Raw genomic sequence first — 24,741 nt, forward strand, 5'->3', positions numbered from 1 at the left:
CCTGAGTAGTTACTGTTATATCCTGTTTTCACCATGTGTATTTCTGGTGCATTTGCTGCATGGTAAATATTATCAGATTGCGTCCTGATAGAGTAAGGGGCCGGGTTTCTGTTTTTTAAATCAAAGGTGGAGGAAGTCATTTCAAAGCAGTGTCTTCATAGGATGAGGCTTCGGGACAGCATTCTGATCGGAAGAGAGGGCACAAGATAAGTTTTTACAAGTGCGCTGTGCGTAGTTTGCATGTTTTTTGGAATGGGAGATACTGAAGGTATCTCCCGTACCCCACTCCTGGTATCGCCTTGACCGGAGGCAGAGAGATGGTATAAACTACTGGAAAGGTGCTCATTTAGCATCCTATCTTTAAAGAGGATTATCTCCATTGGGGAATTTTTGCTTTTCTTTTTTCTTTTAGCCGCACCCGCTGCAGGGCATTCGGGATTTTAGTTCCCCAACCAGGGGACCAGGAATCGAACCGGGCCCCCTGCAGTGGAAGCGTGGAGTCTTAACCACTGGACCACCAGGGAAGTCCTTCCATTGGGAAATTTTTTTTTTTTTTTTTTTTTTGGGGAAATTTTTAAAGACTGTTTTTAACCAGCTTTTCGTTTAGGAAAACATTTGATAGATACTTCATTTTAAGCTGTTTCGTAGGGGATCGGCAGGATGTTTCACAACAGCGTGGACCAGATTGAGCTCTGCTATTGGAGAAGGTTGGCAAACAAGTTATTTGAAAGTTCTTTTGCTTTTTTATATCCAAAAACTTGTTGAATAAACTTACTTAATAGAGTTGGAATAATGATCCATAGTTTCTTAAGTATCTGCCTAGGGCTTTGGATCATGGTATACTGAGGAAACAAGCAAGCCTACTCAGGGTAGTAACATATTGTACTGCTTACAGATTGGTCACTTTCCTTCTCTTTTAACTTGATGGTGTTTCCACATATATCATCAGCCACAAATGGCAACTACATAGTGGACAATGTTGAAATTTGGGGAATTGTTTCTCTTTCCTGCTAACACTTGGTTTGATTTTTATTACTGCTGCTAAAAAAAAATTGTTTATTTTGCTTTCATCACATGTCATAAATTTACCTGAAATTAATAGAAAGGGAAACTGGTATACATGTTTTTCTGTCCAGAGCTGTTAACACCTTCACTAAAGTTACGAAACAGTCAAAAGTCAGTTTTTCACTACAGTTTAATTTGCTATGGAAGTAGAGGCTTTAATAACTCTGATCTTTAACAGATTTTAATTCGAAGAAGTGTTCCCTCTCTCTTCTCACCCATCATTTGTGATTTATTTTAGTTCTATTCCAAAAGCAAATGGGAAAATAATCTGCAAGTGCCAAATAGCAGAAGATCTCGTAACATAATAATATAACTGTTTGTCTCTTTGGATTACTAGTATCTCAGACATTGGCATAAATAATCAGAGCTGACTCAGTTTAGGGAATGCAGTTTAGAATCTTGTAATTCTTTAGAGCAGTGGTTCTGACCCCCTACATACTCATTGGAATCACCTGAAGAGCTTTAATAACATGCTCTGGTTACATCCTTAGATATTCTGATTTGTTTGATCCCGTATAGGGTCAGGTACTGATATTTTTAGATGTTTCCCAGTATGTAGTCAGGGTTGATAACCACTGGTAGTTTACTGAGATTCCCTGATTCAAATAAAAGGTACTGAAGAGGCGATACTTATTTAATCTAATTATTTAAATGAAGAGAGGGTTTAGAGCTGATTTAGAAGATTTGGAGAAAAAATTTTTTTAAGTAGCCAGCCAAATGAAATGTAATATTTTTGTTCGGGCATCAGTGAAGTGTTGACTCCCTCATTTCTTAAAAGGAGGTAACAGATCTTATTGCTAACTATTAGAAATGTGGCCATTTTATGACTAGCTCTGACCTTCCTGAAACTCTCTTTTTAAATAAATCTTGGGAAGGAGTCTGGTCAAAATGATATAGAAAAACTAGGTGGATAAAGTTTGATGGTCTTCAGCAAAGAAACTTGAAGAATAACGTCTAACCTTAATTTATGAATAGTAACAAGAATATATATATATATATATATATATCTATCTTTATTGCCATAAGCTGTAGAGGTTATTTAGGGTAAAGGGAGCTAGTTGTCAAATGAGAGATTTAAAGCTAGATAAAATGGAGTCCTGTTATGGGCTGAATTGCCCTCCACCCCCCAAACACATATGTTGCAGTACTAACCCCTGATATCTCAGAATGTGACCTTATTTGGAAATAGGGTCATTGTGGATGTAATTAGTTAACGTGAGGTTATACTGGAATAGGGTAGGCCCCTGATCCAGTAAGATTAGTGTCTTTATAAGAAGAGAAAACTTGGACACACACATATACAGGGAGAACGCCATGTGAACATGATGAGGGCCATTTACAAGCCAAGGAGAGAGGCCTGGAGCAGATCCTTCCCTCAAAGCCCTCAGAAGGAACTAACCCTGCTGACACCTTGATTTCAGACATGTAGCCTCTAGAATTGACAGACAATACGTGTCTGTTGTTTTAGCCACCTAGCCTGTGGTGCTTTGTTACAGCAGCTCTAGCAAACTAATACAAGCCCCAATATTTTATTTATTAAAAAAAATTTAAATCTAGGAAAATTCAGCATTTGAAATTTTGCCAGTTTTTTCATTTAAGAGGCTAGGGTCCATTTCTTTATACGGAATGTTAGAATGTGTGGTTATGAAGTTTTTAGGTTCCTGATGATTCAGTTACTAGTCAGTCAGTTTAGTCAATCAGTTTATAAGGCAGGAGCCCAGATCAGCAGCTGGAGTTTCTGGAGTGTGTGTTTTCCTTCTGTTTATGGTAATAGAGGGAGAGATTCTTTCCAGTCACCTGAGAGGGGTTTCCTAGATCTATTTTGTATATACAGATTCAGGCTTGTTACCTAAGATTCAGAGTTGGTCTGTTTATTGTATGTGAATTAATAGCACCCTGGAGAAATTAGAGATGAACAACTTTGAATATATATCTCAGTGGACTAGAAAAGAGTAGCCTATGTTTTTCATGAGAGGAGCAAATATCTAGAAGGAGAAGACAGTATGGCTGAATTGGGAGTGATCCTGGGAAGTCCCTGGGGACCAAGAGGGACTGGCTGTGCCTTCAAGATAGTTTATAATAGATTTGGATCGGAGAAGCCCTGAAAAAAGATAGTATTGAAAGTCACACCGCAAACACAGCTCCTTGCCTATGCTGTTTTTCTAAACAGAGCTAAGTAAATATGCCAGAAAAACAAAAACAAAAACCAATCCTAAAACAAAATGGCACCATGTTTAAGGCTGGTTATAATAAGGAATAGGTAAAGAATGTGGACTCTGGAGTCAATTTAAGAGTCTTCCGGGGACTTTCCTGGTGGTGCAGTGGTTAGGACTCCGAGCTCCCAATGCAGGGGGCCTGGGTTCGATCCCTGGTCTGGGAACTAGATCCCACACGCATCATGCAACTAAGAGTTCACGTGCCACAACTAAGGAGCTGGCAAGCTGCAACTAAGGAGCCCATATGCCACAACTAAGGAGCTGGCAAGCTACAACTAAGGAGCCCTTGAGCCACAACTAAGGAGCCCGCCTGCTGCAACTAAGACCCAACGCAACCAAATAAATAATAAATAAATATTTTTAAAAAAAGTCTTCCACTTACAGTAGATTATTTCCTTTCTCCTTGAGACTTCATTTTCCCATGTATAAAACAGATAATCTTATGTGTCTCCTTAATTGGATTTTGTGATGATGAAATAAGGTGGTAATCCATGTGAAGCAATGAGCAAAATGCCTGGTGCTAATAATATTAGCTAACAGCAGTAGCAAAGCCAGAAGGTATGTGACCACTTGTGCATGCGACTCCCTCCCCCTGGTTTAGTCCATAAGAATGAGTAATCTCTTCTACTGTAATGTTATCAACAGGCAGTTTTCAAATCCATACCTTTAAAATACATCTTAAAACCTGGAAGTGCCCTTGGGATCAACTGGTGCTCTTCTTTCATTTAAAGTGAGGAAGATAAGATCATGATAGTAGGATTGGAGAAGGCCTTGGGTCTCCTGGTTCACAGTCTTTCTTCTTTACTACAGGTTGCCACTCTCTAAATCACACAACCACATGTCCCTTTTTATTCTTAAGTAACCTTTTGCTTCTGTGGAAACTTAATTTTTTTCTCTCTACTTTTTGTGTGTTTGAAATTTGTCTTAAACAGTTTTAAAATTATTATAAAATTTGAACTGAAATTAAAAATGATTGTTTAACGCAAATTAGAATATGCTTGATTATACACAGACTGCCTCTGTTAGGGAACAAAGAAATTGGCAACAGTGGTTGCTTCTGGAGAGGGGCACTGAGGTAGATGTAGCATTGATTATAGTGGTATATGACAGGGTGTTCTAACACCTGTACATCTGGAGACTAGAGTCATCAGCTCCAATCCAGTTACAGAGTAAGAGAATAGGACAAGGTAGAAAGTAGTAACACATATCTGTAGTTCTTTGAAACTTGGGAACTTTATAGATTCAGAAAAAATTTTGGAGATATCCCTCGTAATAGCCACACTCTAAACACTCACTACCCAAACTTAAGGAGCCAAACAGATGTGGGTAGGGAGAAATACTTCGCTTTCATTTGAGGGCTTCTCCTGTGAATTGCATCGACCTGCCTCTGTCTCTGACTTAGTGGTGATCTTGGGTAAATTTCTTAACCTAATTCTTTATCTGCCAATGGATAGAAATGATAAGCCCTGTCCTTACCTGGTACATGGAGTTGTTGCGGCATAAAATGAAATCATGAGAATTAACTCAACTCTGGGCTCAGCCCTGTCAGAAGACGAGGAGCTTAAGTTTAGCTCTTAGGAGAGAAGAGGAGAAGTGCTGTTAACAGGCATGTGCTCATGCTAAGCTGGGTTGCATATGCAGCATTCACTCTCAAAAAAGAGAAGGGCAAGGCAATGACTATACTTTGGCTACTCTATATGATACTCTCTCTTGTGCCTCCCTGTGTGTGTTTTACATTGTAATGTTTGAGCCTCTTCCTGTTTTAAAACGTATGATTTGGAGAGCCAGTTCCTTCTGTCTAACTTTCCTCTTTTGTGAAATAAGAAGAAACATTTTAAAATAAAGCAATCCAAATATGTTTTAGTATTAATGTTATCTATAAATTTCAGAACATAACATTCTTGAAGGCACAGATAGTATCTGTTTAGTACCTACGATACCATATATTTAATTTAGGTAGTTAAATTCTTATGATAAGAAGTAATATTTAACTTCTGTGCACTGCTGCAAACATATTAATTTTAAAAGATTGAGGCTGCTTAGTTATAATGAAATCATAAATAATACTTTCAATATGTATATATTTTAAGAAACAGGATATTTACATGAGCTATCTTCCCATAAGATACTTATTAATTACAAAAGGAAAAATAGTAACTTTACAGTAGAGAAGCCTGGTAGACCCCACCCTAACTGAATGATCAAAGTTAATATCACTAGTAATGGGACAAAAAGATATTTTTGACCTCCTGATAAGATGTATTTGAAAGGACACAAGATTACTTTTTTTTATTCTAACCAAAAATGCAGACTGAATCTAATGATGAGTTAATATGACAAAAACCCAAATTGGGGGACATTTTATGAAACAAATGGCCTGTATTCTTCCAAAGTGTCAAGATCATGAAAGACAAAGAAAAACTGAAGAACTGCTCCAGATTAAAGGAGAAGAAATTGTTCTAGATTAAAGGAGTTGTCATGAAGAAACATGATATTTACTAAATGAAACTTAGGATCCTGATCTCAATTTTTTTTTCCCATTTTTTTAAAAAAAGACATTAATGAGACAGTTGGAGAAATCTGAATAAGGTCTATAGATTAATAGTACTGTATCAATGTTACTTGCCTGGTTTTGATAATTGTGCCATCTTTGTATAAGATAATGGTCATATATTTAGAAAATATATACTTAAGTATTTAGGGTTAAAGGAGCAGTATGTCTACCACTTTCAAATAGGTCAGAAAACTATAGATATAGAAATGATAATATAGAAAGAGGATGATAGACATGATTAAGTGTTAAAATTTGGGGAATGTGGATGAAGGTTGTAGGAGAATTCTTTGTACTACTTTTACAACTTTTTAAAGTGAAGTTTTTTAATTTTTAAAGTAAAAGAGAGAAATGTAATGATGTCTTAATCGATTTTTTTCATCAATAGACTGTTTAGTGTATATTAGTGGTTTAGGGGATGATGATTTGCAGAGAAATGTTACTATGAAAGTGTAACAAATGAACAGAACCCTTACCATATTACAAGTAGAGCAATATAAAACAAGTTAATAAATGTCAGCATTTTTACTATATTTAAAAAGTAATTCTTTTATAGATAGCCCTTATTATATAGTATTATGATTCATGTATACTTAGCTGCATTCAAAACATTTTTTTATTTGGCTTTCACTTTTAACATTGAATTTTTTCGTGACTAATTAACTGATTTTTGAGTAGGCTGTTAAAAATCCTCTCTGCCTCAGTTTCCTCATCTGTAAAATGAGATGGCTAGACTAGAGTTCTTCCAGTTCTCGACTTCCCTGATCTTATTACCAGATAGAAAGTGAAAGTTAATTTTCCCATTTGAATCAAAAGCAGTTATTTGTTAAACACGGCCTGTGTGCCAAGTGACAGTGTAATATTTATTAAGCTCACAGATTTTTTTCTGTCAAAGAAACTTTTGCTGAGATTTTATTTAATTGTATATTTCATTTGTATGCCACTTCTTATGCATTAATGATACTAGTTTTTTTAATTTAATGAGCTTTAAAAACATACTTTTATGGAACTTCCCAATGAAAACTTGGCTGTTAAGACCCAAAATTGGTAATGAAAGTTTTATTTGGTCTTAGTAGATATATATTCTCTGTATCCTAGAAAGCTTGTCAATATACAAGTAGCTGATGATGTGAAAACTAAATTGTATAAAATAATTTGGGTTGTATTTAACAAAAGCAAAACTTTGTTAATCCTTTTTTTCCTTCACCCCTCCCAGCTTGGTGATCCAGCTATTTTTCCTGCCGTCATCGTGGAACACGTTCCTGGTGCTGACATTCTCAATAGCTACGCGGGTCTAGCCTGTGTGGAGGAGCCCAATGACATGATCACCGAGAGCTCCTTGGATGTCGCCGAAGAGGAAATCATCGATGAGGATGATGACGACATCACCCTTACAGGTGTGTGTGCCTCTGACAGCACCTTCCTTCAGCATAGTTTTAGTCAGTGGGTTAGCCCTGTGATTTGGGGGGTATAAAAAGTTCTTGACTCGGTTTTGAGTAACTCCGTTACCGGCGGAAGCTAGAGCCCTGTGGGAAGAAGGAAATGATGTTTTCTTTCTCATCTGCCTGTGCTTCGTAGTGCTCACTTATCTCCTCCTTCTTCTTTCCTAAATGGACAGAGATGAACGTGACGAAATAGAAGGTGTGTAAGAGGAACCAAACCAACTCGGTTCACCAAGTCTTCACTGAGCACTGTTTGTGTGTCTAGCTGTGTACTCCTGATAACAATGAGAGGTTGTTTGCAGGGCAAAAGATAGGAATATTCTTTTGTTACTGCTGCCGCAGGAAGCAAAATAGGAGGCCGTGACCCAAATGTAGGATAAGGTGCCGAGGTTTGAAGATTTGCTCAGTCAGAACTAGTAGGGTATTTCAAACTGAATGTTAAGTGTTGAGGTGGTGCTTTTTTCCATCAGTTTTAGAAACTGGTGCATGCATTTGTAATTTTATACATTTACATTCATATATCTTGGCCAGAGACGTTGGAGGTGTTTGAGAAAGTTAATTATTTAGAAGCAAAGATTATTTAAATATTTATTTATTTTTTTTAAGTTTTATTTATTTATTTATTTATTTATGGCTGCATTAGGTCTTCGTTGCTGTATGTGGGCTTTCTCGCGAGTAGGGGCTACTCTTCGTTGTGGTGTGCAGGCTTCTCTTGTTGCGGAGCACAGGCTCTAGGTGTGCAGGCTTCAGTAGTTGTGGCATGCAGGCTCAGTAGTTGTGGCGCACGGGCTTAGTTGCTACACCGCATGTGGGATCTTCCCAGACCAGGGCTTGAACCCGTGTCCCCTGCATTTGCAGGCAGATACTTAACCACTGTGCCACCAGGGAAGCTCTGAATATTTATTCTTAAATTAAAAACCAGAAATTAACATTAGTCACAGTATTATCAACTAAACCTGGACTTTATTCCACGCATTTCACACTAACATCCTTTTTCTGTTCCAGGATCCTATCTTGAATCTCACGTTGCAATTAGTTGGTATTTTTTCCTAGTCGCTTCCAGTCTATGACAGTTCCTCTGTCTTTCCTTGTCTCTCATAACCTGATGCTTTTGAGGAGTACTGGTCAGGCACTGTAGAATGCCCCTCAGTTTTATTTCTGTGATATTTTCTCATGATTGGAATGAGATAATCCATTTTGGGCAACAATACCTCCAAAATGGCATTGTCTTCTTATCATTGTATCGTATTAACATAGTAGATTTTTTTAAAAGTACTCATTTAATTTTCACAGCAGAAAAAGAAAACTGAAATTAGAGAAGTTAAATGACTTGCCTATGTCATGTACCAAGTGACTGAGTCATTGATAACGTTGATGAACAACACTTAGTTTTTGTACTGTCCTCTTATTTTTTTACAAAGCATGTTCTCATATATTCACATTTTTGTTCAGAGCAACCCAATGAAAGTTTTTGATAAATCTAGATTTGTTTCACGCTTATCAATAAGACAATTGGATTAATCAGATTAGAGGTTTCAACTCATCACTGACTGTGTACTTCGTGTTTTGTATAATAGAATGACCACCACTATGCATGTATGTGTTGTGTAGCTAATGGGGTTTTCGCCACAGTGTGTTCTGACCTACTTTCTTGATGCCTTAGGGTAAGGCTACACTCTCTGTGGGTTGGGAACCAGGGTCTCCCCTGAAGGAGTGTTTATTCCTGGTTTTAGTCACCAAGGAAGATACTGGTCCTCAAAGAAGAAATGGAGACTAGGAAAGCAGATCTTGGATCTTTAGGAGAAGGAATTATTTCTTCCTTCCAGTGCTTCACTCTCTTGGGCTTAGACTTGAAGATAGCTGATGACGAGATGCAGACAAGCTCCTTCCTTCCTGGAAAACAGAACTGGTGTGGAATGGATCCAGAAAATAAGCCACATCTTGAAAATCAGATTTGCTATTTGCATGTTTCTTCTCTCTTGCCTTTCTTAACTTCCAACCCAAGCCTTTGTTTAACTCTTCTGTACTTGTTCGAGTCATGTCATGAGAAATGAAAGGATCTTATAGCCCTCCTTAGTCCAGAGTGGGGGAGGGGAGAGTACTGTGCTTTTGAGAAACTACAGGGAAGATGGTGATGGGGATAGGACAGTTTATAAACTGTAATTATGAGACCTAGGTAGCACTTCAGATGATAAGGAATATTGTTAACATTTCTAGGCATGATAATAGCATTGTGTTAGATTCTTTATCTTTTAGATACATATGCTCAAATACTTAGAGATAAAATACAGTGTCATGGATTCCTTCAGAATAATCCTGGGGGTCAGGGTGTGTGTGAGGGGACCATGGGCAGTAAGTGGAGTGTGGATGAAAGAAGATTGACTATGTTTTGATAATGACTGATGCTGAGAATGGATATGTGAGAATTCATTATACTATGTCCCATAATTTTGATTCTGTTTGAAATTTTCAATAAAAAGATCAAACTGTTTTTATGGACTTGAGGGTTATATTAGATGGCAGCTGTCATCGATAACCCCTGATTTCAAATTTTCATGTTCATCAGAACACTTTCATTTTTATCATTTCTTTATCTCATATCAAGTTTGATATACATTTTAACCTTTAAAATGTATAATGATAAAGTATTACTTTTATCTGTTTATATGTTGGGGTTTCATATAACATTTCCTTTGAAACAAGGCTGTGCTATTAAAAATTTATGAAAAGCATTTGACTATGAGCTTCATCTATGTGGAGATCCTTTCATTACCAGTCTTGAGTCTAAAATTGAAATTATTAAAGGAGATGGACCCCTTTGGACCCCTCAGCCAGCTATTCGGGATCCAGCCCCACTCACAGGTGGGCCAACAGCAGCTTTTGGACACCCTGGACCCCATGGCCAGCCATGTCAGGAACTGGCCCTGCCCACCAGCAGGCTGACACTAGATCTGGGGATCCCGAGCCCCACAACTACCCACTCTAGAACCTGGCTCTGCCCACTTGTCAGCCAGCACTAGCCCTGGGACCACCTGGGGTCCCTGGCAGCCTCCGTGCAAGGCAGGACCTGGCAAACAACTGGACCACAGGCCAGTCACACCTACCAGACCATCCACAATAGTTAGCCTATCACAACAGAAGGACTCACGTGGTCCACTAGGGAGCACCCCAGAACACATAGCTCTGGTGACCAGAGGGGAGACCACTGCTGGGATGCATAGGACGGCACCTACAGAAGGCCACTTCTCCAAGGTCGGGAAATGTAACCAACCTACCAAATACATAGAAATAAAAAGAGCGAGTTAGATAAAATGAAGCGACAGAGGAATATCTTCCAAATGAAGGAACAAGGTAAAACCCCGGAAGAGCTAAGTGAAGTGGAGATAGGCAGCCTGCCCTATAAAGAGTTCAAGATGATGATCGTAAACATGTTCAAGGAACTCTGGAGAAGAATGGGTGCACAGAGCAAGAAGTTAGAAGTTTTTAACAAAGAGTTAGAAAATGTAAAGAACAACCAAACAGATGAAGAATACAATAACTGAAATGAAAAATAACACTGGAAGGAATTAACAGTAGACTAAATGACCCAGAGGAAAGATCAGTGAGCTGGGAGACAAGAGTAGTGGAAATCACTGAAGTTGAACAGAAAAAGGAAAAAAGTATAGAAAGAAATGAGACAGTTTAAGAGACCTCTCAGACAACATCAAGTGTACTAGTATTTGCATTATAGGGGTTCCAGAGGAGAAGAGAGAGAGAAAGGGGCAGAGAACGTGTTTGAATACATAATAGCTGAAAACTTTCCTGACCTGGGAAGGGACACAGACATCCATGTCCAGGAAGCACAGAGAGTCCCAAACAGGATCAACTCAACCCAAAGAGGACCACAACAAGACACATTGTAATTAAAGTGGCAAAAATTAAAGAGAGAATTTTAAAAGCAGCAAGGGAAAAGCAACAAGTTACATACAAAGGAACTCACATAAGGCTGTGAGCTCTCTAGCAGAAACCCTGCAGGCCAGAAGGGAGTGGCTCAATATATTTAAAGTGGTGAAAGGGGAAAACCTACAACCAAGAATACCCAGCAAGGCTTTCATTCAGGTTTGATGGAGAGATCAAGTTTTACAGACAAGCAAAAGTTAAAAGAGTTCAGCACCAACAAACCAGCTTTACAAGAAATGTTAAAGGGATTTCTCTAGCCAAAAAAGGCCACAACAAGAAATGTGAAAATTATGAAAGGAAAAATTATGAAAGGAAAAATCTCATTGGTAAAGGCAAATATACAGTAAAGGTAGTAAATCAGCCATGTATAAAGCTAGTAGGAAGGTTAAAAGACAAACATCGTAAAACCATCTGTATTCACAATGGTTAGTTAAGGGATACACAAAACAGAAAGACGTAAAACATGATGTCAGAAATAGTAAACGTGGAGTTGGGGAGTAAAAATGCAGGGTTAAAATGCGTTTGAAATTAAGTGATCAACAACTTAATATATATATTGCTATGTACAGTGTGGAGAATACAGTGAATAACTAGGTAATATCTTTGTATGATGATGTGTCTTAACTAGACTTATCGTGGTGATCATTTTGATATGTATAGCAATACCACATCACTATGTTGAGGAACTAACAGTGTTGTAGGTCAGGTGTACTTTGAAAACAAATAAACAAACTCATAGAAAATGAGATCAGATTTGTGGTTACCAGAGGCAGGGATGGGGAGAATGGGAATTGGACGAAGGTGGTCAAAAGGTACAAACATCCAGTTAGAAGATAAAAAAGTACCAGGGATATAATGTACAGTATGATAAATATAATTAACACTGCTGTATGTTATATATAAAAGTTGTTAAAAGAGTAATTCCTCAGTTCTTATCACAAGAAAAATTTTTTTCTGTTTCTTTAATCTTATATCTATACGAGATGATGGGTGTTCACTAAACTTATTGTGATGATCATTTCACAATGTGTGTAAGTCAGATCGTGCTGTACATCTGAAACTTACACAGTGCTGTATGTCAATTATAATCTCAATAAAATTGGAAGAAAAAAAAGGCTTGTGGGTTTTATTGTTGCTTACAAGAAATTTTTGTAATCCATTTAATGAAGGGCAAACATTTTCTCTATATTTTTAAAAGCTTAGTTGTACTTTGTTTTGGTTTTCATTCCTGTTTCATGTAGGAACCACCAATTTATTTTGTATTTCCTGACTTAAGCACTGAAGCTAAGTGGAATAAACGAAGTTTTACAAATTAGATTACTGATATTAACCACATTTAACTTGCCTTACGTTTTTGAAATTCAGAAGGTAGCATGATTTCTATATATAGTTGTGGAATGATTTCTAGTGTATATGAAGTTTAAAAAGCAAAGGGCAGTACAGCATGAATGGTTACCTATTAATTAAGATAGGGGAAGGAATATAAATGATATATATGTGTTTGCTTACATTTAAAAATAGAAAGATATGGGCTTCCCTGGTGGCGCAGTGGTTGAGAATCCACCTGCCAATGCAGGGGACACGGGTTCGAGCGCTGGTCCGGGAAGATCCCACATGCCACGGAGCAGCTAAGCCCGTGTGCCACAACTACTGAGCCTGTGCTCTAGAGCCCGTGAGCCACAACTACTGAGCCTGTGCTCTAGAGCCCGTGAGCCACAACTACTGAGCCTGTGCTCTAGAGCCCGTGAGCCACAACTACTGAGCCCGCGTGCTGCAACTACTGAAACCCACGCGTCTAGAGCCCGTGCTCCGCAGCAAGAGAAGCCACAGCAATGAGAAGCCCGCACACCGCAGCAAAGAGTAGCCCCTGCTCTCCACAACTAGAGAAAGCCCGCGCACAGCAATGAAGACCCAACACAGCCAAAAATAAATAAATTTTAAAATAGAAAGATAAAACCAAAAGCTAATAAAAATCTTTTAAACTTAGTGGTCACTTTTTTTTTCTTAAATACTTATTTACTTATTTATTTATTTGGCTGTGCTGGGTCTTAGGTGCGGTATGAGGGATCTTTTAGTTGCGGCATGCGGGATCTTTAGTTGTGGCATGCGGGCTCTTAGTTGGGGCTTGCGGGATCTAGTTCCCCGACCAGGGATCGAACCTCGGCCCCCTGCATTGGGAGCATAGAGTTTTAACCACTGGACCACCAGGGAAGTCCCAGTGGTCACTTTTGAAAGATCCCATTTATTATTCTGAAAATCAGTAAATAACGGAAAAAGAGCCAAGTGTTTAATTTGCCCTTATTGTATGAACCGTGGCTCAGGGTAACCAGATAGTTTATGATGAAGTTCTTCCTTATAGAGAATTCTAGTTAATAAATGCTAGAGGAGTGGTAAGATTAGAATTATCACCATTTTGAAATCCCTAATGAAATAGTGCATCTAGGTAACTATCATCAGTAACTGCTAAAGCCATTAGGTAAAAGGCTGATGGAGAATTTTATGCTGGATAGATCAGGCTGGCAACACCTGAACCTGCTTCTCAATCCTTGCAGTACTGAAGGAAGACCTACCTACCTTCAAAAGGCCCATTGAATCACACAGTATCACCTTTGAAGTATTCTTGCCAAAGAATTGGATGTGAATCAAATCAGTCTTCTAGATATAACTTCCAGTTTACAGGAAATACACGGGGGGAGGGATATGGTAAGTGACACCACAGATATATAATCAGCAAAATTTAGAATGTGGGAAACTACAAACAGATGACCCTGTTTCTCCTAAGATAAACAACAAAAATGGGAAAAAAAAAAATACTAAGGAAGGTACGTGCCACCAAATGTAATGTATGAACTTTGTTTGAAATCTGGTTAACAAACCAACTTTTTCAGATTTAAAAAATCTGAGACAGAAATTTCAATATTAAGTGGATAGCTGATTTAAAGAGTGATTTTTAAAAGATGTGATCATGGTATTGTCTATATACTGTAATATTTACGATTGAATGATAGGCTCTCTGGGGTTCACTTTGAAATAATCCCGTGTCTGTGTTGGGCCAGAGAGTATAGATTAAGGAAGATTGACTGTTAAGTATTGAAGCTGGGCCCTTGATGCATTCAGTTCATTATAAATATGATTTCCTATATGTTTGGAATTTTTCATTATAAAAAGCTTGACAAAGAAGTGATTTGAAATTCTCATTCTATTTTCTTAATTGATAGGCAACTGAATAATTATACATACTAATTTTATCATTTTCATCTACCCAGCAGACTTTAAGTATTTATAAAACTTATTTATATAAATGAACATTTAGAGTTATATAAATGAACATTTAGTGTTATATAAATGTTTAGAAGATGGTAATTAATTATGGAGTTATCTGTGCCTTACTTGCCTGATTTTTTCAAGAATTTAGTTTTAGTAGGATATTTTCTTCAATTCATAGAATTTCAGAGCCTTGACAGAGGAGCAATATGCTTTTCTTCTTTTTTTTTTTTAAATAAATTTATTTATTTATTTATTTTTGGCTGCATTGGGTCTTCGTTGTTGGGTCTTAGTTGCGGTGCGCGGGCTTCTCATTGCAGTGGCTTCTCTTGTTGCAGAGCACGGGCTCTAGAAGCACGGGCTTCAGTAGTTGCGGCACGTGGGCTCAGTAGTTGTGGCTCGTGGGCCCTAGAGCGCAGGCTCAGTAGTTGTGGCGCTCAGGCTTAGTTGCTCCAGGGCATGTGGGCTCTTCCTGGACCAGGGCTCAAACCCGTGTCCCCTGCATTGGCAGGCAGATTCTCAACCACTGCACCACCAGGGAAGTCCCGCGATATGCTTTTCTACTATACCGTAAATCTACAAGATTTTAAATAGGAGGCTTAAGTTTTTAATAGCAAGTGTTACAATGCCTTATTTTAATCATTTTGCTAGACTTTTTGAGGTATTTATCTTTTCTGGTTTTAACTATTATGGAGAAATTGGACTTTTAAGCACTTTTTAAAAAAATTTTTTTAACGTTTTTATTGGAGTATAATTGCTTTACAATGGTGTGTTAGTTTCTGCTTTATAACAAAGTGAATCAGTTATACATATACATATATCACCGTATCTCTTCCCTCTTGCGTCTCCCTCCCTCCCTATCCCACCCTTCTAGCTGGTCACAAAGCACCAAGCTGATCTTGTGCTATGCGACTGCTTCCCACTAGCTATCTATTTTACATTTGGTAGTGTATACATGTACATATATACACTACCACTCTCTCACTTTGTCCCAGCTAACCCTTCCCCCTACCCGTGTCCTCAAGTCCATTCTCCAGTAGGTCTGCGTTTATTCCCGTCTTGCCCCTAGGTTCTTCATGACCTTTTTTTTTTTTTTTTAGATTCCATATATATGTGTTAGCATACGGTATTTTTTTTCTCTTTCTGACTTACTTCACTCTGTATGACAGTCTCCAGATTCATCCACGTCTCTACAAATGACCCAATTTCGTTCCTTTTTATGGCTGATTAACATTCCGTTGTATATACGTACCACATCTTCTTTATCCATTTGACATGACTCTTTTTGAATTATGGTTTTCTCAGGGTATATGCCCAGTAGTGGGATTGCTGGGTCATATATGGTAGTTCTATTTTTAGTTTTCTAAGGAACCTCCATACTGTTCTCCATAGTGGCTGTGTCAATTTACATTCCCACCAACAGTGGATGAGGGTTCCCTTTTCTCCACATCCTCTCCAGCATTTATTGTTTGTAGATTTTTTGATGATGGCCATTCTGACCGGTGTGAGATGATATCGCATTGTAGTTTTGATTTGCATTTCTCTAATTAATGATGTTGAGCATTCTTTCATGTGTTTGTTGGCAATCTGTATATCTTCTTTGGAGAAATGTCTATTTAGGTCTTCTGCCCATTTTTGGATTGGGTTGTCTGTTTTTTTGATATTGAGCTGCATGAGCTGCTTGTAAATTTTGGAGATTAATCCTTTGTCAGTTAAGCACTTGTTTTTAATAGAATATATAATTAAAATTTAATTGATTTATTTTTCATTATAATTAGGGGAAGTAGTTTCCTAACGAAGACTCTGAATCTCCTAATGAAGTTTTTTATATCTTGATATGAAAGTGAAAAGGACACCTACTTTTAGAATTAAAAAACTAGTCAAAAATCTATTCAGGTGCTCTAGAGTGCTTTTTGTAGTAACTCAGAAATGTGAGCACTGGCCTTAAGAGGAAAAGCTTAAAGCCTTTAAAAGAAGAAGACTCCATAAGGGTTAAGTTGCTGTTAGAGAAATCCAGGCTAGATTAAAATCCTTGCTTCTTTTTATGTTGGCTGTCTTCTTGATCCTTGTCCTCCCTGTGACCTATAGATATTTGGGTTCAAAGATATTAGCTGAGGGAATGGAGCCCAGAAGGTTGGAATTCTGCAGATACATCTTTCATATCTGGAAGAAGAAGGTTCTCTTCTGGCTTGGCAGGTTGTCGGGACTCCCAGTGTTAGCCAGTATTTTATGGGAGAAAATGTGCTTTGTTGGGAGGTTTTCCTAATTGAGAGGAGCTGACTAGTATATAGTCCGAGATCCAGAACTTCTTTGAAAGCATCATTCAGGAATTGTCTCTGGTCTCTGCTCCTTCAGCAGTCCATGCCTATTGTGGGATTCCTCCCTTGGGGAGGCAGTCAGCCACATTAGTCAATTTGTAAAGCAAATTAATTAATATGCCGTTATTATAATAATCTTTAGCAATTACACATTTTGCTTTCTAATGGTATAGACCATTATATGAAAATTATATAATTATATAATTAAATGAAAATTATCTCATTTTCTTTAAATGCATAATACTTCTTCTCATGCCCTTGCTTCTACTATTATTCTTGCTTTAATTTCTCTCTCTTCCTCTCAAAGTATTTAAATTCTAGCTATCTTAAATGACTCAGGCTAAACCCATCTCTTCAGGAAGCCTTCCTAACTTATAATGATATACAGTGCCTGTAGTCAGCCTGCTGTATACCATAAAACTGATCACTTTGTTATTTTCTTAGACAGTATCTAAGTATCCGCTACCAATAGATAAGGAAAAAGGTCATGTCCTATACTATTGTATCTTCCACATTTCCTTGTACAGTTACTTAAGAGTGATAGTCGGGGCTTCCCTCGTGGCACAGTGGTTAAGAATCCGCCTGCCAGTGCAGGGGACACGGGTTCAAGCGCTGGTCCTGGAAGATCCCACATGCCGCGGAGCAACTAAGCCCGTGCGCCACAACTAGTGAGCCTGTGCTCTAGAGCCTGCGAACCACAACTTCTGAAACCTGTGCGCCTAGAGCCCGTGCTCCGCAACTAGAGAAGACTGCACACGGCAACGAAGAGTAGACCCCCTCGCTGCAACTAGAGAAAGCCTGCGTGCAGCAACAAAGACCCGACACAGCCAAAAAAATAAAAAAAAATAAAATAAAATAATTAAAAAAAAAAAAAAAAAAGAGTGATAGTCATTCATTATTTTTGCCAGCTGGGGATTTGGAATCAACGAAGAATTTTGTAGATTCTTGGAAATCTTCAGTCTAAAAGAGCGTGTGAACTGTTTAGGAAATATTTAGGATAATAAATGTTATAATATTCTAATGGAAAGTTAAGGTAAATTTCAAAGAACTACAGATTTCTTGGAAATCTGGTTATAATCTTAATAATGAAGAGGAAAATGATTTTGTTGCTTCTCTGGATTGAATAGGAATAGGGAGAGGACAGTGTATAAATGATCACTTTCATTCATTTGATTGAGAAAAAGAACTTTTGCTTCAAGTACTACGTTTATATTTACTTTCTAATGTTTTATAAAATTAAAAGACTTATATTCATTGAGTTATATACTATCAATCCAACCCTGAATCTGAAAATCATGATTTTATTTATATATATATATATATATATATATTTCAGGTTTTTAAAAATAATGTGTAATTTTGTCAATATTGAGGGGAAAATATAGCAAGTAAGTACAAGGGATTATGGATGATAAATACCACATTCAGGAAACTTGAATTTATCCCTGAAAAGAGAGCATTGGTAGCTCTTTATTTAGTTTCTTGGTGCTGATCCTAGAACTGAGGGGCTAAAAGCCATCCAGGGAATTCACTGTGCAGCTATTTTGGACATCTCTCTGGGATGCAGAGAAGTGTCGAGTGTCTAGCATGTACTTGGATTAATTTTCATTTGTATTTTAATACTTTTAAAGAACATAAAAAACTACTTGGACTAGGCACAGTTCACAGTAGGGAAATTAGTGTTCTATGTTACACATTAGAGAAGAAAGGTACCAGAATACTATAATTATCAAAGAGTGTTTAGATTCTAATAATGTGACTACGACTAAAACTTTTGGTGATGGTGGCAATTCACTAATTATAGAAGAATGGAAGAAGATTCAGAAATTAACAGAGACTCATATTCATTCCTATGAGTGAACTAATAAGAGTATTGGAATCAGTGTTAGAGCTGAAAGGGACCTAAAACTATCAACCCAGTTATTTTAAAGTATGGAGTCAACAGAAACAGCACGACCTGCCCAGTGACATCTTAGGTTACTATTCCTGTAAATACAAGAATTATCAGAAATGACTAGTGTTTTCCTCCTAGAGTATGAGTTCTATTTTGCTTACTTTTTTACCTCCCAGCGTCTTGCAGAGGTTTTTGGTTGTTGTTGTTGTTATTTTTAATAAAACCCCCACATCTTGCAAAGTTTTAAATGAGAAATATAGTCATTATCAGTATAGATTTTATATGTTGAGACAAACTATGGTTATCAACCAGAGTATTAAGTGATGTATCCTGGTTCAAGAGATGAGAATCTATGCTTTTTAATTAATTAATTAATTAATGTATTTATTTATTTATTTACTTAGGCCACGCCGCACGGCTTATGGGATCTTAGGTCCCCGGCCAGGGATTGAACCTGGGCCCCTGGCAGCGAAAGTGCTGAGTCCCAGCCACTGGACCACCAGGGAGTTCCTGAATCTGTGCTTTTTAGAAGAACAAATGTCTTGTAGTTAATTCTGTTTTCTCTTTAAATGTATTGTAGTTGAAGCTTCCTGTCATAATGGGGATGAAACAATTGAAACTATCGAGGCTGCTGAAGCACTCCTCAATATGGATTCTCCTGGCCCTATGCTGGACGAAAAGCGCATCAGTGAGTGTTGTGTTATGACTGTTCATGTTTATATGCTTTTTTTTTTTTTTGAAGTGTAGTTGATTTACAATATTGTGTTAATTTCTGCTGTACAGCAAAGTGATTCCGTAATACATATGTATACATTCTTTTTTGTATTCTTTTCCATTATGGTTTATCATAGGATATTGAATATAGCTCCCTGTGCTATATAGTAGGACCATGTTTATATGCTTTGAAAAGCTCTTCTGCCATCTCTCTCTCAGATGATAAATATCAAGAGACCAGAGACCATGTTTTATATTTTTTTGGTCCCAAGTGCATCTTAAGGTACAGTACCAGTACTAGTTGAGGCACCTTTGCTAAAGTGTTCAGTTAAACAAGATTTTTTTTTTTTAATTTGGCGAGTGAGGACATTAAGGATAAAAAAGTAATTTAGTTGTCAAATAGCAGATTATGCAGAATTTCTTCTTAACCTCATTGGTGAAGTATTTAGGGCCCAAACTATTATAATTTAGTGATCTTTAGTCAATATTGATCTTTATTGATCTTTAGTCAGTATTCATCAGTGAATAGGCAAAAATCCATTGAAATGTTTTCTGAGACTTCATGGCATAAAATTCACTGCCACATTTATTGATCTGCTTTTAAATCCATGTTCTCCTTTGGACTTTTCTGACAAGAAAGTAGTCAAACTCATAAAATTAATTATTATTAAATCAATTTAAGATGTTTATTGAATATTTTCTATATGCACAGCAATGTATCAGGCAATAACATGATGTAGAAATGAACAGATCTTGTTTCTTTCCTCAAGCTGACAGTTTTCTTTTGAAGATAGTTATTTATGTAAATAACTGTAAAAGCCAAAAATAAAGGCCATGAGAGGGATAGCAGAGTGTTCTGGAAGGAGAGATTTCTCTAGCTGAAAACACCAGAGACAGGCTTTATGGAGGCAGTGTTTTGACCTGGGCTGTTAGTAACAAATAAGCTTTTCATGGGTGGAGGAGACAGGAAAGGGCATTCAAGGTAGGCGGAGGGGATTGAACGGAAGACACAGACCTGCAAAAAAAAACAATGAAATGTTTGAGATTCAAAATGCTTTGGTATAGCTGAAGTATAAGCTTCATAATGGTTTGTAGATTGTGGAAGCTCAGAATGGCATGCTGTGGAGTTGGGGTTGTTCCTATCTTTTTTCCCCCTGTAAACTATGGGAAGATATGTCCATTTTATTTTTCTTTCTAATTTTCAGGGTGTAAAGTTTTTATAGAGAAGAATAATATGGTCAGGCCAGACTTAGGTTTTAAAGAAAAACTTTAGCAGCAATGTGAAGAATGGAGAAGAGAGACAAGATAGACTGGGGATAGGAAGTCAAGTAAGGAGGGCATTGAATAGTCCCGTCAAGCCTGGACTGCCTCAGGGTACTTGACTTAGGGCAGAGGAAATAAAAAGCAGGGACTAGATTTCAAAATCTTATTTCTATTTTAATCTTCAAAGAAACAGGAAATATTTTTAATTTATAATATTATAAATTTTGATTTATAATACAAAGTTGATTACAATTAGTTGATTTTATTTCCATTAGATAATAATATATTTAGTTCATCTGAAGATGACATTGTTGTTGCCCCAATCACCCATGTATCCGTCACATTAGATGGGATTCCTGAAGTGATGGAAACTCAGCACGTTCAAGAGACATATGCACACTCACCAGGACGCTCATCACCAGAACAACCTAAGAGAAAGAAAGGTGGGTGGTTAATTTGTTAAGGGAAAACAGTCAACTCTTGATGTGGAATCTAAATATAACTTTTATTCGAGGATATTTCTACCCCAATTAAAACTTATGTGAGAAAAAATTGAAGGTACAAAACAGAGTTATTTCTTCGTATTAGATTCATTTTTAAAGAATTATTTTATACTTTTTTATACATTTAGAATATTTGGTCTATCTCACAGAAAAGGGATTTTCCAACTTTCTAAAGCCTCAATCTTTTATCTAAACTCTTTCATCCAAGCTCAGAAAGAGCTCAAGGGTAAGGGCTGAGGTCAGTTTCCTCCCACAGAACATAGTTTGAAAACCACCAGCATAGATTCCAATATAGGATTCCAGTGGGAAGAATACAAGTTGGAAATCAGCAGGTAAGTAATTGAAGAGGGAAATGTTAGCATGTGTTAGAGGGAATTTTAAAGTTTTCACAAATTAGGACCATACTTACATTCTAACACTGATACTCTTCCCATTTCATTGCCTTTTGATTCCACTCCAGCTTGTTTAATCTTTTGAGTTTAATATCTTGGTTGATGGCATCACCAGCCACCACATAACCTAACTTCACATGAAAGTAAGGGAAATTCCAAGAGCCAAAAAATGCAGAGGAAAATAAGAGTGAGCTGACACTGCAGCAGCTCTGAGGGCTGAGAAGGACATGTCAGTCTGGATGTCCAAGGGGCTTGGTTTTATTGCCCACGTAGAGGCAGATGCTTAAGTCTTGGTCCAATGCAAGATGGGGTATTAGACAGAGACCTCAGCATATAATTGGGATCCCTTAGCTATACCCTAAGGGGAAAAACAGTCCACCCTTTGGCACGGACAGATGTTAAGAAGCTTGTATTTCTCAGCTGGGTGGAAAAATTTTTCCTTTGAGAATTCATAATCCTAGATTTGTCTTAACTTAGGTTTATGACTAGATTTTAAACTGTTACTGACTTTAGGAATTTCTAGCCAAGTAATTAACATAACAATGGCCCCTGGCTGGCAGTAACTTTGGGCACTAGGCGAAGCTCTTGTAAAATTGCTTTGGCACGTCATACGTTTAATCCAGGCTGCACAGTATTTCTTCAAATAAAACCCTGTTGAAGGTGAACTCACATTTCAGTATCACAGAATGCATAAGAAAGATACTTCCTGAATGAGAAGCAGCAGACATAGAAAACCCTAAGGTTAGTTTGCTAAGAACCTCAGATAATAGGATTATCAAATAGAAACTTTCAATGAATATGATTGTAATTATTAATGCAAGGGAATATAAAACATTGTCAAAGAATGAGACTATTAAAAAATACCAGGTGAAACTTCCTCTTCTAGTCAAGATGGAGTAACAGAACCTGACTTGGCAACTATTTTTTGGATATGTCACCAAAAGCACAAGCAACAGAAGCAAAAATTAATAAGTGGGACTACAATAAACTAAAAGACTCTGCACAGCAAAAGAAACAATCAACAACATGAAAATGCAACTTACAGAATGGGAGAAAATATTTGTAAATCATATATCAGATGAGGGGTTAATATCCAAAATATATAAGCAACTTGTATAACTCAATAGCGAAAAAACAATCCAATTAAAGAATGTGCAGAGGACCTGAATAGACGTTTTTCTAAAGAAGACATACAAACAGCCAACAGGTACATGAAAAGATGCTCAATATCACTAATCATCAGGGCAGTGTAATCAAAACCACAGTAAGATACCACCTCACACCTATAGAATGGCTAGAAAAAGTGATAGAAAAGACAAGAGATAGAGTGTTGGTAAAGATACGGAGAAAAGGAAATCTTTCTGCACTGTTGGTGGAAATTTAAATTGGTACAGCCACTGTAGAAAACAGTATGGAGGTTCCGCAAAAAGTTAAAACTAGGAACACCGTATGATTCAGCAATCCCACTTCTTAGGTATATATCCAAAGGAAGTGAAAACAGGATGTTAAAGAGATACCTGCACCCCCATATTCTCTGCGGCATTATTCACAGTAGCCAAGATTTGGAAACAACTAAGTCTTCATCCACAGATAAAGAAGATGTGATATGTAAATACACAGAATGGACTATATAATTCAGCTGTGAGAAGGAGGGAAATCCTGCCATTTGTGACAGCATGGACAGACCTTGAGGACTTTCTGCTAAGTGAAATAAGTCAGAAAGACAAATACTGTATGCTATCATTTTATGTGGAGTCTGAAAGAGCCACACTCATAGAAACAGAGAGAAGAATGGTGTTTGTTGCGGGGTGGAGGAAATGGGGAGATGTCAGTCAAAGGGTACAAACTTCCATTTATGTGATGAGTAAGTTCTGGGGACTAATGTACAAGCATGGTGACCATGGAAATTTCTAAGAGAATAGATATTAAGTGTTCTCAAAAAAGAGGTGATTATTATGTGAAGTGATGGATATGTTAACTAACCCTACTGTGGTAATCATTTTGCAATATATAAGTATATCAAATCATCATGTTGTGCCCTTTAAACTTACACAATATGTCAATTATATATCAATAAAGCTGGAAAAAAAAACACAACAAAAACAGAACCTGGATTTACCCTCCTGTTTGAAACAGCTAAAACCACAGATAAAATATATGAAGCAATGGTACTAAAGAAAGTGGTGGACATCTGTCAACAAAAGTGAGTGATCCCTGGGAAACAGGAAACCAATGAGGTGAGCCCTATGATTACCCCACCTTCCTGCATGGAGGAAATATTTTTGGAAAATAGTTTGGCAGTTCCTTAAAAAACTTAATGTATACTTAACATGTGACCCAGCCATTCTACTACTCAGTATTTACCCAAAAGAAATGAAGCCATACATTTAATAGAAAAACTTATGCATGAATGAAGGTTCTTAGCAGCTGTATTTGCAGTAGCCCAAAACTGGAAACGACCCAAACGTCCATCAGCTGCTGATTGGATAAACAAATTTGTGGTATATCCATACAATGAAAGACCACTCAGCAATGAAATGAAATGTACCATTGATACATAAAACAAAAATGGATGAATTTCAACATAATTATGCTAAGGAAAAGAAGCCAGACTCCCTCCCCCTCTGCCAAAAAAGAAGAGTATGGTTCTGTTTATATAAAATTGTACAAACTGTAAATTAATCTATAATGACAGAAAATATATGAGTGGATTGGGCAGGGTGGGGATAGGTGAGATGTAAGGATTACAAAAGGGCACAAAGCACTTTTGGGGGCAAAGAATATGTTTATTATCTTTGAGTGTAGTGATGGTTACACAGGTGTATACATATGTCAGAACTTATCAAATTGTAAACTTTAAACATAAGCAGTTTATTGTGTATCAGTTATACCTCAATAAAGCTGTTTTTAGAAAGTGAAAGACTAACATCCTATTTAAAGTGAAAGGCTGATATGATAAGGGACCAAATAGAACACGTAATATATGGGTTAAACAGCAAATGAGTCACTGCTTAAGAGAGAATTAGTGAGCTCCAATATAGATCTGATGTAGAATAAAAAATATGAAAGAGAGATGTGAAGATTGCATGAAAAGGTCTACATGTTTAATCAAAGCTCTAGGAGGAGAGAATGTGTAGAGTGAGGAAGAGGCAGTATTCAAAGATAATGACTGAGGAATTT

General features: G+C 37.2%; 1 protein-coding gene across 7 annotated transcripts in view; it reads left to right on the plus strand.

The window, feature by feature from the left end:
* ELF1 (E74 like ETS transcription factor 1) overlaps window positions 1-24,741 on the plus strand; it is a 104,529-nt gene that overhangs the window by 66,347 nt on the left and 13,441 nt on the right. For 5 of the 7 annotated variants that reach the window (XM_082365466.1, XM_082365467.1, XM_082365465.1 and 2 more), the window contains 3 exons: window positions 7,049-7,229; window positions 19,270-19,377; window positions 20,942-21,109. In XM_082365466.1, the coding sequence (XP_082221592.1) occupies window positions 7,049-7,229; window positions 19,270-19,377; window positions 20,942-21,109 (457 nt within the window). The remainder of the gene's footprint in view (window positions 1-7,048; window positions 7,230-19,269; window positions 19,378-20,941; window positions 21,110-24,741) is intronic. The other 2 variants (XM_082365470.1, XM_082365471.1) reach the window with 2 other exon arrangements.

This window comes from Balaenoptera borealis, assembly GCF_965194805.1.
Source record: "Balaenoptera borealis genome assembly, chromosome: 18".
NCBI classification, from domain to species: Eukaryota; Metazoa; Chordata; class Mammalia; order Artiodactyla; family Balaenopteridae; genus Balaenoptera; species Balaenoptera borealis.